The 15443-nt window shown below is 36.6% G+C and overlaps 1 protein-coding gene across 1 annotated transcript in view; it reads left to right on the forward strand.

The window, feature by feature from the left end:
* Positions 1–15443, forward strand: part of UTP20 (UTP20, small subunit processome component) — an 82110-nt gene that overhangs the window by 20056 nt on the left and 46611 nt on the right. The window contains exons 14-21 of the mRNA XM_011354412.2: positions 1803–1908; positions 3314–3464; positions 4344–4406; positions 5172–5330; positions 6416–6492; positions 7960–8039; positions 8276–8519; positions 12352–12537. Coding sequence (XP_011352714.1) covers positions 1803–1908; positions 3314–3464; positions 4344–4406; positions 5172–5330; positions 6416–6492; positions 7960–8039; positions 8276–8519; positions 12352–12537 — 1066 coding nt within the window. The remainder of the gene's footprint in view (positions 1–1802; positions 1909–3313; positions 3465–4343; positions 4407–5171; positions 5331–6415; positions 6493–7959; positions 8040–8275; positions 8520–12351; positions 12538–15443) is intronic.

The following is a 15443-nucleotide window of genomic DNA, read 5'->3' on the forward strand; positions in this document are numbered from 1 at the left end:
CTTCTTTCAGATCCTTTATAAAGCAGAAGATGACCAGATCCAAGGGAGAAAAGGCACAGATCCCTGTATTGAACCATCTGTTATCTATCATTCAGTTACCCCCAAATAAAGATACTGCTTATCTTTCACACTCTTGGACAGCCCTTGTTGTGTTACCTCATATCAGGTAAGAAAATAACACTCTTTTATTTTGAAAAAGATAACTTAGCATGCTGATTAAAACCTTTTATTAACCATTCCTTGCTCTTCCATCAAAAAAGCCATACTAGTTTGAATTTTTCCCTTTTTCTCCCCACTTCTTGGACAGACCTCTTGAGAAAGAGAAGGTGATACCACTAGTCGCATGCTTCATAGAGTCACTCTTCATGACTGTTGACAGAGGGAACTTTGGAAAAGGTGAGTTACAATCTTATTTGTTCTCTACTCTTTCTTTTCTGGCTTAACCCCCTATATGATAAATAAGGAAAAAAGAGGGTAAGAGGGAGGCATTGTACTTTTACTTCATAATGTGGTGACTGAGTCATGACTGCTCAAATATAAGCTGAATCTGAAGGTAAAGCGTCAAAAAAGATGCCAAAGCCAAAGAAATAATACCCGCTCATTCTTGAGCCCCAGCATGTGTCTTGTTCCCCATCTCCCACAGTATACCTGGTGTACACCTTAGGCTCCAGCATTTGCTAATCCTAAGCGAGACTTGCTTCTCCAACCCTCTGGCTGCCCTTGCACATGAGTTCCTTCTTCCTGGAGTTCTTTCTAGATCTTTGTCATTTGATGAACTCTTATCTTTTAAAACTGAGCTCAAGCACATACACCTCTAGGAAGGCCTTCATGACCCTTCTAGGCAGAATTAGGCTGCCCTGCCCAAAACGCCATTTCCTGTTTATGGACTTGTGTTCTCCCCCCCGCCGACTAGCCTGAGAATAGCAATTTAAAAGTAGATATTTTGTTTTATTCTAGCACAGTATATTTTTTGTATCACACGTATATAGTAATTCATTCATTTAAATATTAATGTGCTAGATTCTATGTTAGATACCAAGCAGACATATTAGAGGAGTGAGTAGACTCACATTTCAAGTGCTCAGTAGCCACATGCAACTACTGGCTACCACACTGGACTGTGGCTGCATATTGGCCCAAGTATAGAACATTTCTACCATAGCAGAAAGTTCTGTTGGATAGCACTATTCTGAAGTCTGGAGCAGGGGTTGACAAAAATTTTAGGTTAAATACTAGTTAGTAAATATTTTAGATTTTGTGGGCCACATTCAGTCTTTGTGATGTATTTTTTGTCTTTGGTTGTTTTTTGTTTTAAATAACTCTTTAAAAATATTTTTTAAAAAACAAACAAAAAACTAAACCAAAACAAAAAAACGTTCTTAGCTTGACAGTCATGTAAAAACAGATAACCTGCAAGATCTGATTTGCAGGCCATAGTTTGCCAACATCTGGTCTAGGATTAAATGACTGTATAATTAATATTAATAGAGTGGATTTTGAGTAGTAGTCATTGGATACGTGACTCCTTATATATTGGATGTGTAAAAGCAACATGAGTTTTATACAAAGATAATTTCTTAGTTTTTGAAAAGTCCGGGTCTCCTCCTCAAAAGTTCTAATAAGACTCAGAACCTTGTCTTTCTAGTTTCTTTGTATTATATTCTGACATTTGACAGGTAATTCTTTAAAAGGTTCAATTTACTTAAGAAATTTGTATAAAAAGTGTTAGATAAATGAGATGTCTGCTAGTGATTGTGTCAAAGAAATAAGTAATATAGTTTCTTCTGTTTTTCTGCCCTTAGGAAATTTATTTGTTCTTTGTCAGGCTGTAAATACTCTGTTAAGTTTGGAAGAATCTTCTGAACTTCTTCATTTGGTTCCTGTGGAACGTGTGAAGAATTTAATATTGTGAGTAAACATATCTTCCATTTAGCTTAATAATGGGAAAAAAAATGAAAGCTGCTGTTTTTGTGAAATCTTGGACATAATAAAAGTCCTGTTTTGATCTATTTTATCCCTGATCCTGTGTTTACATAGGAGATTTGGAATTGATTTAAACCCTCCAATTAAAATAGGTAAAATTTTAGACACCGTCTATAAATATAGGTTCATCTTTGTACAGGGGTGTTCTACTATGTGTATAAGCTAGTGTTACAGAATGTAAAGGGTATGTAATGCTGATTGTTTCCAACCATAACACAGCACAGTGTTGTTGACCTTACACACTCTCTGTTCTAGAACCCAGGAAGCCATGAATGCCGACTCTGGGTGGGGCCGGGGAAGTAGGGGGTTGCTGGCTTCAGCAGCAAAGAAGCATTATGGCTTAACAGAGTGAGGAATGAGTCATAGAAGAAAAGGACATAAAGGTTGGGGTGGCAGGCAGTGTATGACCTTTGGCCATTATAGGGCCTTGGCTTTTACTCTGAGTGAAAGGGGATCCAGGAGATATGGGGCAGGGAAATGACTTAGGTCTACATAAGATCACCCTGACGGCTGTGTTGAGAAGAGACTGAAGGAGAATAACAGAGACCAGTTAGGATTTCATTACATTAACCATTTACCACCCCTATATCAAATAGCATTCATCCTCCTTGCCCTCTGCCACTACACCCCCATACCCCAGTCTCTTGGTCTTGCCTCCTTTCCCTGAGGAGTAAATTCCCTCTACCACACTCATCACTATCATACAGATTATTTATTACTTTATTTACTTACTACCTTCCCATTTTAGAATATAAGCTCTAGGAGGATAGGAATTTTGTCTTTTGTTTACTGCTATATCAAGTGTCTAGAAAAGTCATTGGCAAATAATAGGCACTCAGTAAATACTTGTTGAAGAAGGATGGCACATAGAGGTTAAGCAACTTGCCCAGGTTACACTGCTCTTGGTTGATGGGGCTGCCTCAAACCTGGGCTGCCCGACCCCAGAGCCTGTATCCTCCTCTGTGTAGCTTCCCTCATTAGCTCAGTGCCCAGCACATGGAAAACAGTAACTATTATATCTCCTCCCCTATCCACAAATCCATTGTCATTTATGACCACATGGATTGAAAAGACAGCATTGCATTTCAGTCAGAATAGCACATTCTAATCCTGCCTCTGCCTCCAACTAGCTGTGTGTCCTGAGTACATCATTCACTATTGCTAGGCCACCAATTCTTCATCTCTAAAGTGGCACTAAATGAGCACATAAAACTTTTACCTGTTCCCTTTTACATTTCCTTCATAGGTGATAATCATTTGTAGTTTCTAGTATCATCTAAAGACTGGGGTTTATGGTGCAATTTGGGTCTAATAAATTATCTTGTTGCAGAATGCTTCCTTTAGAGCCATCTGTGCTGCTGTTGGCCGATCTCTATTATCAGAGATTATCCTTGTGTGGCTGCAAAGGGCCGCTTTCTGAGGAAGCTTTAATGGAATTATTTCCCCAGCTACAAGCGAACATTTCCACTGGCACATCCAAGGTAGGCTGTTTTGTGGTGTGTTCTCCATCTCTCTCTTTTGCTTCTGTATGCCAGTAGTTATCAGAGCTTTTTAATCAGAAAATGCTGCCGAGGGGTGGTTTCTGTATAAAGCACTAATTCCTAAAAACTGACATACACAGTAATTGCATTAGGTCTAGTTGGGGATCTTAATAACAAACATAAATTCTGGGCCCTTACATTTCTGGTTCAGTATGGATAGAGTAGAACTGAAAAATCTACATGGTTTTTTAAAGCTGGGTGATTCTGCTACTCATTCGGGTGTACAGAAATACCTGAATACATTATTTAGAAATAAAAATCGCTAATTTCAACGAAATTGTAAGCTTATATGGATCCTTTGCACTTACGTACAGAGATGCTTATAGTGACACAGTTCAAAGAAACAACATGGTTTTATGGGCAACCTCACCCTGTAAGTCTAGTCTGGTCATTAAGTGTTCCATACACCATTTGAAACAGATATTGGTTGGTTTTGAATTACTCTGAAAAGTAGTATATTTTTCATAATTCTATAAAATTTAGGTCTCACAATTAATCAGTTTCTTCTTATGTTTAAACTTTGGAGTTTGAAACATGCCTTTTACTTTTTTTTTAATTATTATTTTTTTTATGGTGACATTAGTTAACGAAATCCAGTAAGTTTCAGCTGTACACTTTAACAGTAAGGTATATATATATGTGTGTATATATATATATATTTACACTGTGTGTTCACCTCCCATAATTAGATTTCTTTCTTTCACCACATATTTGACCTCCTTTACCCCATCTACCTCCCCCTTCCCCCCAACCCCTACTCTATGGTAACCACTAGTCTATAGTCCATGTCCATGAGTCTCTTGCCTTTTACTTCTTTAGATTCGGCTTTTGACAATAAGGATCCTAAATCACTTTGAGGTTCGACTTCCGGAACTAAAGGAGGTATTTTAACTCATCAGTTTGGATGATTTTTTAAAAATGTAATTTGATGTTTATTTTTATTTCCAAAATGATAATTTTGTAGAAAATTCCAACACTATGTAAATATCATAAAAACAAAAAAAATTTTGTAATTTTTACTCTAACTAACCCCCCCAAAAAAGGCCACCACTCAAAATCCAGTTAATTGGTGAATATTCTTTTAGATTTTTGTACATATACATCATTTAAACAAATGATGTCATGAAGGTTTTTCCATATTAGTACCTCTAATCCTACCTCATTTCTTTTAAAGTTTGAATAGCAGAACCAGTTTAAAATATTTAACCAGTTCCCCGTCAATGGATGCTTAGATGGGTTGGTTACTGTTTTTCGGAATTTCTAGTAATTCTACAGTAACCATCCTTCCACAGATATCTTTGTATATGGAAATATTTCCAAAACATGAATTATTACTTCTTGATGTAGAGGTAGAATTGTATAGCAAAAATACATATACATTTTCTTTATTTCAACATGTTGCCAATCATTTCAAGCCATTTTGAGAATTACTTTCCTGTTTTTTTCTTGTCATTTCTATGCTAGATACTAAACCTAAATTATCTGCCTGAAAGTAAATGGTATGAGGAAAATGTAATCATTTACTCCCCAAACGTGTTGCTTTTTTAACTTTAAACATTAACATATCCCACATTTGGTCACATTTAATGCTTTTTTTGGAAAATCAAAATACTGACATGACTCCTTGGTTTTCTCTGGATTGTTCAGGATGATGGGCTCTCAGAGCGTCAGTCTGCCTTTGCCATATTACGCCAGGCAGAACTTGTTCCCGCAACTGTGAATGATTACAGGGAGAAGCTTCTTCATCTGAGAAAACTAAGACATGATGTGGTACAGACTGCAGTCCCTGATGGGCCATTACAGGAGGTATAAAAATGTTCTTTTTTTTTTTTTAACTAAATTTATGCGTTAAGATCCATTTGGCTGGCTTTTGAAAAGAGAAACATACCAAGCAGTCACACACGCACACACAAAAGAATTTTTAAAACTAGATAAAGCCTCAGTTGTTTTAGATGCTTTGAGTTAAATAGCTCTTCCAGCCTTTTCAACAATGGAAATAATTTACTGTCCCCCTTCTCCTGAAAATGTATGTAGCATGTGAAGATAGATAGGAAGTGGTGACAGGAAGACTCAATGTCAAGTTTAAAGCCTGATATCTTCTGCAGTTTGTTCATTGTTGCAGGACATCAGTCCTCTACCTTTTGTAGCAGGGATTTTCTGTTTATTGCCCTTGAAGATACATCACTAGTCCCTTTGGGAGCAAGGCCAAGTGGAGGCATTCCCCTTTCAATCAGGGCAGTTCTGTTCTTACCGTGCTTTGTATATTAGTGTCCTGTGTTATGCTTCATTTGGAAAAGGGGCTCTGCTGCAAAAATAGTTACAGACATCCCACCCTCAAATAGTAATAGAACTTACATTCTGCACGATGCCTTCCTAGCAAATGGGGATGCTGGTAATGACTGTTGTTGCAAAAGGTGGCTGAGAAAACTTCAGATCCTCTGAATGGAACTCCTTTAACGCATAGTTGAGAAAACTCAGACATCTGTTTGTGAAGCCACAGCTGCTATTCACAGCATATTTTCTTGGGTTCTTTGGCATCTGTGCTTTACTGATTACTGTTCAAGTTTTGTCTTATAAGGTGATGGTGATTTCGGTGTTTGTTAGAAGAAATTTAATGAAGAGTCAAATCTGTTTATTCAAATATATCTTTTGATCATGAACATCTGGAGTGAGTTTGAATACTGTGTTTTGCTTTAGCGATTCTTCTATGTTAAACAGTGAGTGACATTTTGGGGAGAGTCAGAAAATGATTACTCACTGAATTTTGGATTGAGACCTACAATTTCTTCTTAAAGTACAAACCTCTTTCCAAACCTCAGATTGTCTGAGGTGCGTATTTGGATTTCAGTGCAATTCTATTACCTATTTACTAAACTAGTCTATAATTGCAGGTGCCACTTCGTTATTTATTAGGCATGTTATATGTTAACTTCAGTCCTCTCTGGGATCCTGTTATTGAACTCATAAGGTAAGCATGGGTTAGATGGATGAAGCTATAATGTTTTAACTACTACAGAATGATAGAGTTAGTATTATACTCCTTCTAAGTGTGATTTAAATGAATAGGTTTGTACAGACAGTATTTATAGTTACCTTAAATCCTTTGTGAAGGACAGGGTGAAGAAAAGTAAACATAATTATTCCCTTCGATGCCAAGTTTTTAGTAGTTCAAATATTATATGTATATTTCTTTGTACATTGAAATTACTTAGGAAGACTTCTCTTTTTACTTTATATAATACATCTTTATTGTTGAATTTTTTACAGTAACAAAGTATTGTGCAATTGCATAATTTTACTTTTATATGTTGAGTCATTGAGCCAAAATTTAATTTAAAAATGAGGACTTTAAAACTCTTGCTATCTAGTATCCAAAATTCCTTTAACTCTAAAAAGGACTTTAATAACAATGTGTTATGCCTCATATGTAGAAATCTGTCCTTTAGCAGATGTTTGTCTTTAAATGGTCTACTCTGGCTTTTGTCAGATTGGAAATATACCTCTCAAAACCCTACTAGTTCTTATTTGACAGAAGTAAAATAAACAAATCTCTTTCCAATTTGGAGCCAGTTTGTCTGCCATTTTTTGCCTTTCAAAGTTGTCAAACCAGTATTCTGAAAGCAAGGCCTTTTAACATCAACTTCATAATTTTGTTTATTGTTATTAAGGAAGAATCTGACGTGTGTTACCAATAGCCCACTGTCAAAATTGTTAGCTCTTCAATTACTGAGCACCTTTAGTGCTTCTCCGTAGCTGGCTGGGCTGTCTTCCCGTTGGGTACATCTTTCTGTCTAAAAATTGGTTTATTTTTCATATATAGTCAACAACATATGTAGTTCATGTCACATGTAAAGTTAATGCATATTCTTAGAAAATTAATGACAGAAAGAATATAAACATTTTGAGAATACTGTTTCTAGGATATCAAATTATATGAACACACTTATGTGATTGATCAAATTTCTCTTAAGTTCTGAAAGATATGTTGCATGCAGTTAGTGAATATTTATTTTACCTTTGTGTCGATAAGTGTAATTGAATTTGGTGGAGGTGAAAACAAAACTTTAAAGTTAGCTTTGAACAAACCGAGTTTTCTCTCTATACAGAGGCCTTTCTTTTTCTTAACAGACTGTATTTTATACCTCATGCCCCATTCCCATTATTGTGCCTTTAAAAATAGTTTTCTTATAGAGATCTACTTAGGTCTTTAAAAATACCCTTTAGTACTTTATGACTATAAAAATAATCTGTGCTCAACGCAAGCATTTTGATAAATATAGAAAAGTACAAAAGTTGCTTATAACCCCACATTCAGGGATAAGTTAATTAGCATTTTAGTTATATCCGTTCACTCTTTTTCTGTGAGATATCTCAAAATAATATCACATATTTTAAAATCATATCACATGTTTTGTTTTGTGATCTTTTCTCTTAGTTCTCATGCACATGAAATGGAAAATAAGAAATTTTGGAAAGTCTACTATGAACATCTAGAAAAAGCAGCTACACATGCTGGTATGTATGGGGCGTGAAGAGGAGCTGGGAAGAAAAATGATTGTTTAATTTTTCCTTCTTAATTACACATGAAATTGGGAAACAGAAGTGAAAAGTATATTATCTTTGATAACCTGTGGATATGGTTTATTGTTTCCTTACATTACTAGAAAAAGAAACGCCCTTACTTGAGGAAATATATAGGACACATGTGAAAACATTTCTTTAGTAGTGATGATGACTTTTTTTCCTTTCAGAGAAAGAGCTACAAAATGACATAAGAGATGAGGAGAAGTCCACTGGAGATGAAAGTTGGGAGCAGACTCAGGAAGGAGATGTCGAAACTCTTTATTTAGAGCAGTTAACATTGAAAACCACCTGTCAGGAAAGGCTGGACCATACCAATTTTCGATTTTTGCTCTGGCGGGCTCTGGCAAAATTCCCAGAAAGGGTAGAGCCACGGTCCAGGGAGCTCTCTCCACTTTTCTTGAGATTTATCAAGTAAGTATTCTCCTCTAGGAATACATTCCTGTAGGGTATGAGGAAGAGAAACTACAAAGTATTAAGTTCCTAAATTGGCTGAGTTCTTTTTACATCTGTCATGTTTTCAAATCATTGGCACATCTATAAAGCACTGGCTATATCAGCTAACAACTAAACTGGTTTGGTTCACCACTTAATTTTACATGACTTTAACTAGCCCACAAATAATGTTAATAAAGAATTCCAGGTTACAAAATAAGAAAGGCTATATTGAGTTAGCTCAGTATCCAAAGACCTTGCTTATTTCTTGCTTCATTGTTCATTGTTTTATTGTTTGCCTGGGGCTTATAAGCATTTTCCAGTAACTCAACTCCAACCACTCTGTTTTGAATCCTTTGAATGTTTCCCATGATACTGAAGAATGTATTCTCAAAAACAAATAAGAACTTTCTAGAACATTATTCTGTTTTGACTAGATAGGCTATATGAGAGTCAGATTGCTTTAAAATGCTAAAGATAAGGGTTGTGGTAAATAGAACAATACTAATTAATCAATAAATGTATGTTTTCCAAGACTATTTCATGACATAGGAAAATGCTATAGGGTTAGGTTAAGCAGGCAGTGAACTACAACATGCCAGACTTGTTCATGGAACAGCAAGGAAATCTGAGTGGCTGCTGTGGTGATCCTGGAAGAAAATATTTGGAGGCGAGGGCCAAAGGTTAACAGGATACCGAACTGTGTAGGGCTTTTAAGTGATTTTAAGGACTTTGGTTTCTACTCTTGGTGAAATGGGAAGCCGAAGGTGTAAATGTAAGGATGATATGACTTAAGTGTTCTTAAGGAGTTTTCTGGCTGCTTTGTTGAGAAAAGACTGTAGGATGGCAGTGGTGAGAGCAGAGAGACTCGAGAGTAGAGAGTCAGGAGGAGATGCAAAAATCCAGGCAAGAAATGGTGGTGACTTGACCAGAGTTGTAGTAATATAGATAATGAGAGGTAGTTGAGTTCTGGATATTTTTTGAAGGATTTCATTTCAATAAGATATATTTTTGAAGAATTACAACTAGATTAGCCTGTGGGATTTGCCAGCAAATCTATATGTGGCATGGTGGGGGTATGGGAGGGGGAGGGTAGAGGAAGGAGAGGAATCAAGGGTGTCTCGAAAGATTTAGCCTGAGCAGCTGGAACAGGAGAGTTACCATTTACCGAGACTGGGAGAGATGCAGAAGTTTGCAGATTTGTGGGGAGGATCAAGAATTCATTTAAGATATGTTAAGTTTGTGGTACTGAATAGAAGTCTAAATAGAGATGTCAAGTATATACTTGAATTTGGAGTTTAAAGTTCAAGGGAAAACTCTGGTCTAAAGATAATAAATTTGAGACTCATCGGTATATAGGTGATTTTTTAAATTCTGAGACAGGGAATTAAATCACACCTGGGAATGTAAATGTAGAGAAAAAAAGAAATCCAAGGACTGACAACAATATTTAGAGGTTGGAACTAGCAAAAGAGGCCTGGAAAGAGTGATAGAAGAGGAAGCAAGAAGACTTAGTATCCCTTGAAGAAAGGACTTTTAAGAAGGGAGTGATCGGTGGAATCCAGTGTGTCTAAGACATCAGTCAGATGAATAATAATAATTGACATTGGCTTTGGAGGTGACCCTAACATGAGTTGTTTTGTTTATTTTGATGGAGATAAAAGCCTGATTAAAATGGCCTTAAGAGATAATTTGAGAAGAAAAATGGCAGAAACAAGTATTAACAGTTGAAGCAGACATGGGTGGAGGGAGATGTGGGATCAGAGAGGGAGGAAAGGGAGCTGTTTTAGGGGTTGCTATTTAAGATTTAAGCAGCATGTATGTCTGTAGTGCTGGCGTGAATGATCCAGAAGGAGGGGAAAATTAATAATGCAAGAGGGGAGATACAATTGTTAGAGCCACGTCTTTGAATAAGAGAATATAGGATCCCATGCATAATGGAAAGGTTATAAGCAAAGATGTGGGCAGATCAGTAGATGGGATGGTAGAAGAGTATTGATTTTCTCTCCTTCACATAACTCTTTTTAGTCTTTATTAATAGAATGAGAACAGTGATATTAGGTTCCTTGCCTCATTTTGAAGATCATGTAAAGTAATATTTATCAGTTGTTTTGTGAATTACAAAGGGCTATGCATATGCAAGCTGGTATTAATGGTGTCAGTAGGATCTGAATTTCCTACCATGATAATTTTCTAAGTTTTTCCTTCAAGAAAGGAATAGAATATCTCTTAGCCTAAGGATAGAGACCTTCCTCTAATAGTGCATGATGCTGTGGGGGTGGGGATAGAGGAGCCTATAACAGCTAGTGAGTCTCTGCGTTTCAGAAGACTTAAAGGCTAAAAATACACAATTTTTAAACATGTTTTAATTAAGACTAGTTGGCACCGATTACCTATAACTAATACTTTTATAGATGATCTAAACTATGGAAAATCTAAATGTTACCTTTAATTCTGGCTTTGAAATATATTATAGGCTTTTTATTTTTATTTTTGGCTAGAAATTTATATTTCTAAATATGTTTCAAATATTTTGATATTAGAATTAATTTGTGAATCCCTTGTAAACATTCTCTGAGAAGAATCAGAACCAGGAATGAATGACTAAGAATGGCAAAACATCCCAATAATAGGTGACAGTGACACATAATGAATGAGTACTTGCTATGTAGACGCACTCGTAAATGCTTTGTGTTATTTAATAAATGAGTGAGTGAGCATACTGTGCATGGAGATAAAGGTGAAAAATATGTCATGTGGTTAATTAGATGTTAAGAGTATAATTCAGATGTTGTTAAATCGATGATGGTATAGTTTGTAACTGACAGCAACTTTGCTCATTTCATTTGTTCATCCATTTTTTAGTTAATTGCTAGATTCTGCTAGGCGAGAACACAAAGTTGAATATGACAGTGTCTCAGCCCTCCAGTAGTAGTTTAGTATATTAACCTGGAGTTTCTTCCAGGTGCATTGGTAGGGTACTGTCCTAACACATGCTATTTTATCAATACATTTTTGAGTGAGGACTTGAAGTCTGATCAGTTTTCTTATATCTGTAGCCCAGTATCATGCACAAAACAGACAACAAAATAATAATTATTGGATGAATGAGTTAAAATGACACAAAATAAATGCAGTGAATGACAGTGACAGGCTTCAAGAGAATGTTAGTTACCTGCAACAATGGACCAAAATTAAAAGGCTGGAATTCAGTAAGAATAAATGCATATTCCAACTGCACAAGCTTAGTTTAGAGGAGACAAACAAAGGTTTACTGGTTTTTATTGCCTGGACATTCAGTTTGAGCCTGTGTCATGTTATGACTGCCTCCAAAGGCAATGGAGTTGATAGTTCCGTCTTATCAAACTATACCTAGAGGACCGAATTTTGTTACAACACTGTATTTTTGAAAGGACATTGACAAAGTAGAATGCATCTGGTAGAAAGTGACCAACATGGTCTCAATGTTATACTTTTACTATTTAATATAAGCCACCCCTGCACCTGCCTCCCCCAGTTGTGTTTCCAGAGACAAGAAAGCTGATTTCAGCACAGTCTAAAGTAGACATTTCAAGTATTTTCAACAGTGTAATAGTGGAATGGGCTGTCCTCTGCAGTTAAAGATTGACTTGTCAAGTGGGGTTCTTCAGAGGGGCTGACTATGAAAGAACAATGATGCAGACAGAAGAGGCTTGACTAAGGTGCCTCTGATGTCTCTGTGTGATTCTGTGAACTGTGGACATAACATCTGCCACAAACAGAAATAGGACATTTCAGCTTCATGTCTTGTATCACTCTCTTTCCACTGTAGCAATGAGTATTACCCAGCAGATTTGCAGATTGCTCCAACCCAGGATCTGCGAAGAAAAGGCAGAGCGGTGGCAGCGGGGGAAACGGAAGAGGAACCAGCTGCTGCAGATGACGAAGAGGTGGAGGCAGGGCTGGTGCCCCAAGATGAGCCCTCACAGAAGAAAAAGACGAGAAGAGCTGCGGCAAAGTAAGTTCAGCATTACTGATAGGTCACAGATTTATGGTTCTCGGAAAAATGGGAAGAGATCACTTTTGGCCTGAATGGGAGATGGCCTTGAACGAGATGAACTGCTCAGAGAATCCTTTACATAAATTCCGTGTCTTCCTGGAGTTTTCTTTAATAGCCCAAAGAAAACGATCAGTCTTCTAAGTTACTTTTTTGGTTGGTTGCTTTTTTTTTAGCCACAGAATGTTCTAATTGGGATCATCCAATTTCTTTTTATGCATGAGAGCACCAGGGGGTCGGAGCAGTTAAATAGACTTTGAACTTTGTCATTCACTTTACATAGTGCCAGAACATCATGCTTATTTGCTCAGAGAACATGTAATGGAACATCTTTTCTGAGAAATAAACATGTCAGCACTTTTACTTAGCCTTTTGAGTTGTCTCCTTCTGCTTACTTTTTCTCTTTATGTTCTTCTATTCTTTGTCTTATTTTCTGGGTAATTCATTTACCTAAATTGTTAGAAACCTTAGAAAAAGAAAGTGATCATGCTTTTAGAAGTTATTCCAGCTTCTTTGTCTGAATTGGGGGTATCAAGGAGCCACTAGATTTGGTGCTACTGTGTTATTTTAACACTTGATGTATGCCCATTTAACATTTTCAGTATGCCCATTTGTTGAGTTTTTCCTATGAGCCCTTTATTAGTTCATCCATTCAGCAACTGTATTGAGTGCCTTTTGCTAAGTACTGGATTACAAAGATAAATGGTACATAACCTCTGCAATGCAGAAAGTACATCTAATGCGTGATGAAATATTTTTATAGAGAAAATATTTTTAAAGAAGTTATGGGAACACAGTGAAAAAATGACAATTCTACCACAAAGGGAAGACTTTTAATGGGTAGAAAGGCAACTTTGAAGCTGAAAGACTAAAGTTTGCCAGCAGCTAGGGCAGCGAAGGACTTGCCAGCTAATGGAAATAGTATATAAAGCACAGGGGCAGGAAAGATCACGACCAAGCTTCATGAAACTATAGTTCCTCCTCTACCTCTACCTTCTCATAACTCTGAGTGATCTATTCCCTACTGCTTCCTTTAAGACAGATTGCTGTTTCATTTTCATATGCTTCAGGATAATAGCCAGCATGTTTGTTAAATAAATGAATAAACTATTTATCCAGTTAGACCCCTTTCTTTCTTACCCCTGAACTTTGCTGCACCCTTCCTACTTTCTACATTCTTGCCTCGTTTCTGCCAGCTGAAATTCTATTCATACTTCAAGGCACAGTTCCCATGCTGCTTCCTCATTGACAACTCGCCTGTCTTTTAAACTGAAAGTCATCTTACCCAACTTCAAATTTTCATTAACAGCCATTTCTACCTCTATCATGGTGCTACTGCTTGCCTTGAATGTTGATTTTTTTTATAGATCATTCATGAAAATCAGGAACTCTTTAAGGATAAGGTCCCTGTCTTAATTTTTCTGTCCCCTATAATCAAACAGACTATGCTAACACACACCATGACTGAAAATGTGAGTAAATTGATAATCACGTTCTTGGTGCCATCTCAGTATATTCATAGTCCAAGTTTATAATCCTTCGTGGAACACACTCCACTGGCAAGTACTTAATGAGAATGTGTAAATTAGCTCCTGTTCTCTTTGGTTCTTTAAGGCTACATGGCACATAAAAATACCTAATGTTAGGGGAAGGAATGGATGTTTCAACAGCAAAGAAATCATAAGTTCATTTGTTAAACTGCAAGGGCTTAATGATAAGTAATTACAAGGACAGTGCATCAGCCAGTGCCCTTTAGAGAAACAGAACCAATAGAGATATGGAGATACATATGAGTGTGTGTGTGTTTAAAGAGATTTGTTTAAGGAATTGACTCATGTACTTATGGGAGCCAGCAAGTCCAGAATTTGCAAGGCAAGACAGCAGGCTGGAAACTCAAAGAGGATTTCATGCTATAGTCTTGAGTCAAATTCATAGGGTAAGATTTCTATGGTACGGTCTTGTGATGGAATTCCTTCTTTGGGAAACATCAGTTTTTGTTCTTAAGGCCTTCAACTGATTGGACAAGGCCCATTCACATTATCTAGGGTAATCTCTTAGCTAAAGTCCACCTATTGAGGATGTTAACAACAACCACAAAATATTTGCATCACAACACCTAGTGCTTCATTACATTGTTAGAGTTACTCTAACTTAACCAAGTTGACTCAAAGGACTAACCATCACAGATATTTAAGTTAAATATAAACAACAGTGCTCCCCTTACTCCCATTATTCTATAATATCTAAAGAGGTCTTAATTTCCAGTTTATGTTCTCTATATTAACTAGTAGGACCTTCACAGTTTTGCTTTCTTTTGTCCAGGAGCAGAGAAATGCACTGTTTGCTAAATTCTTAGGAGCAGAGGCCCCACAACTTTTGTTCTTTCATTTAATCTTCACAGAAACCCGCGAGTTCTTGTCCTTGTCACGATGAGGAAACTGAGAATCTGAGACATTAATTAAATTAACTTTCCCTCATAGTCACACAGCTCAGAGTGACAGAGTCATACGTATAGCTTGGCGTCTCCTCCTCTCCACTTCTCCCTGCTTATGTTCTTGAACTACACAAATGAAATCTGTCCAAATCTTAACATTTTATTCATTCATGTTTTTTTTTAAGTTCTATTATGTCTTATAATACACACAGAGAAAACAGTGTTCTCAAGTATTTTTAAAACCCTGTAGAGTCTATGGATTAGGAAAATGAGTGAGGAAATACGATAGGAATTCTCTTCTTGGCATGTTGTAGTAGGTGATATGTAATCTTTTCTGAGTCAGTCCCATCTTCAAGTTTAACTTTCAACCACAAAGTATTGTTCTTTCTTCCTTCTTGCTAAGCAAGAGCTATAGTTACCTAAACTTGGACCC

Source organism: Pteropus vampyrus, unplaced genomic scaffold (assembly GCF_000151845.1).
Source record: "Pteropus vampyrus isolate Shadow unplaced genomic scaffold, Pvam_2.0 Scaffold16, whole genome shotgun sequence".
NCBI classification, from domain to species: domain Eukaryota; kingdom Metazoa; phylum Chordata; class Mammalia; order Chiroptera; family Pteropodidae; genus Pteropus; species Pteropus vampyrus.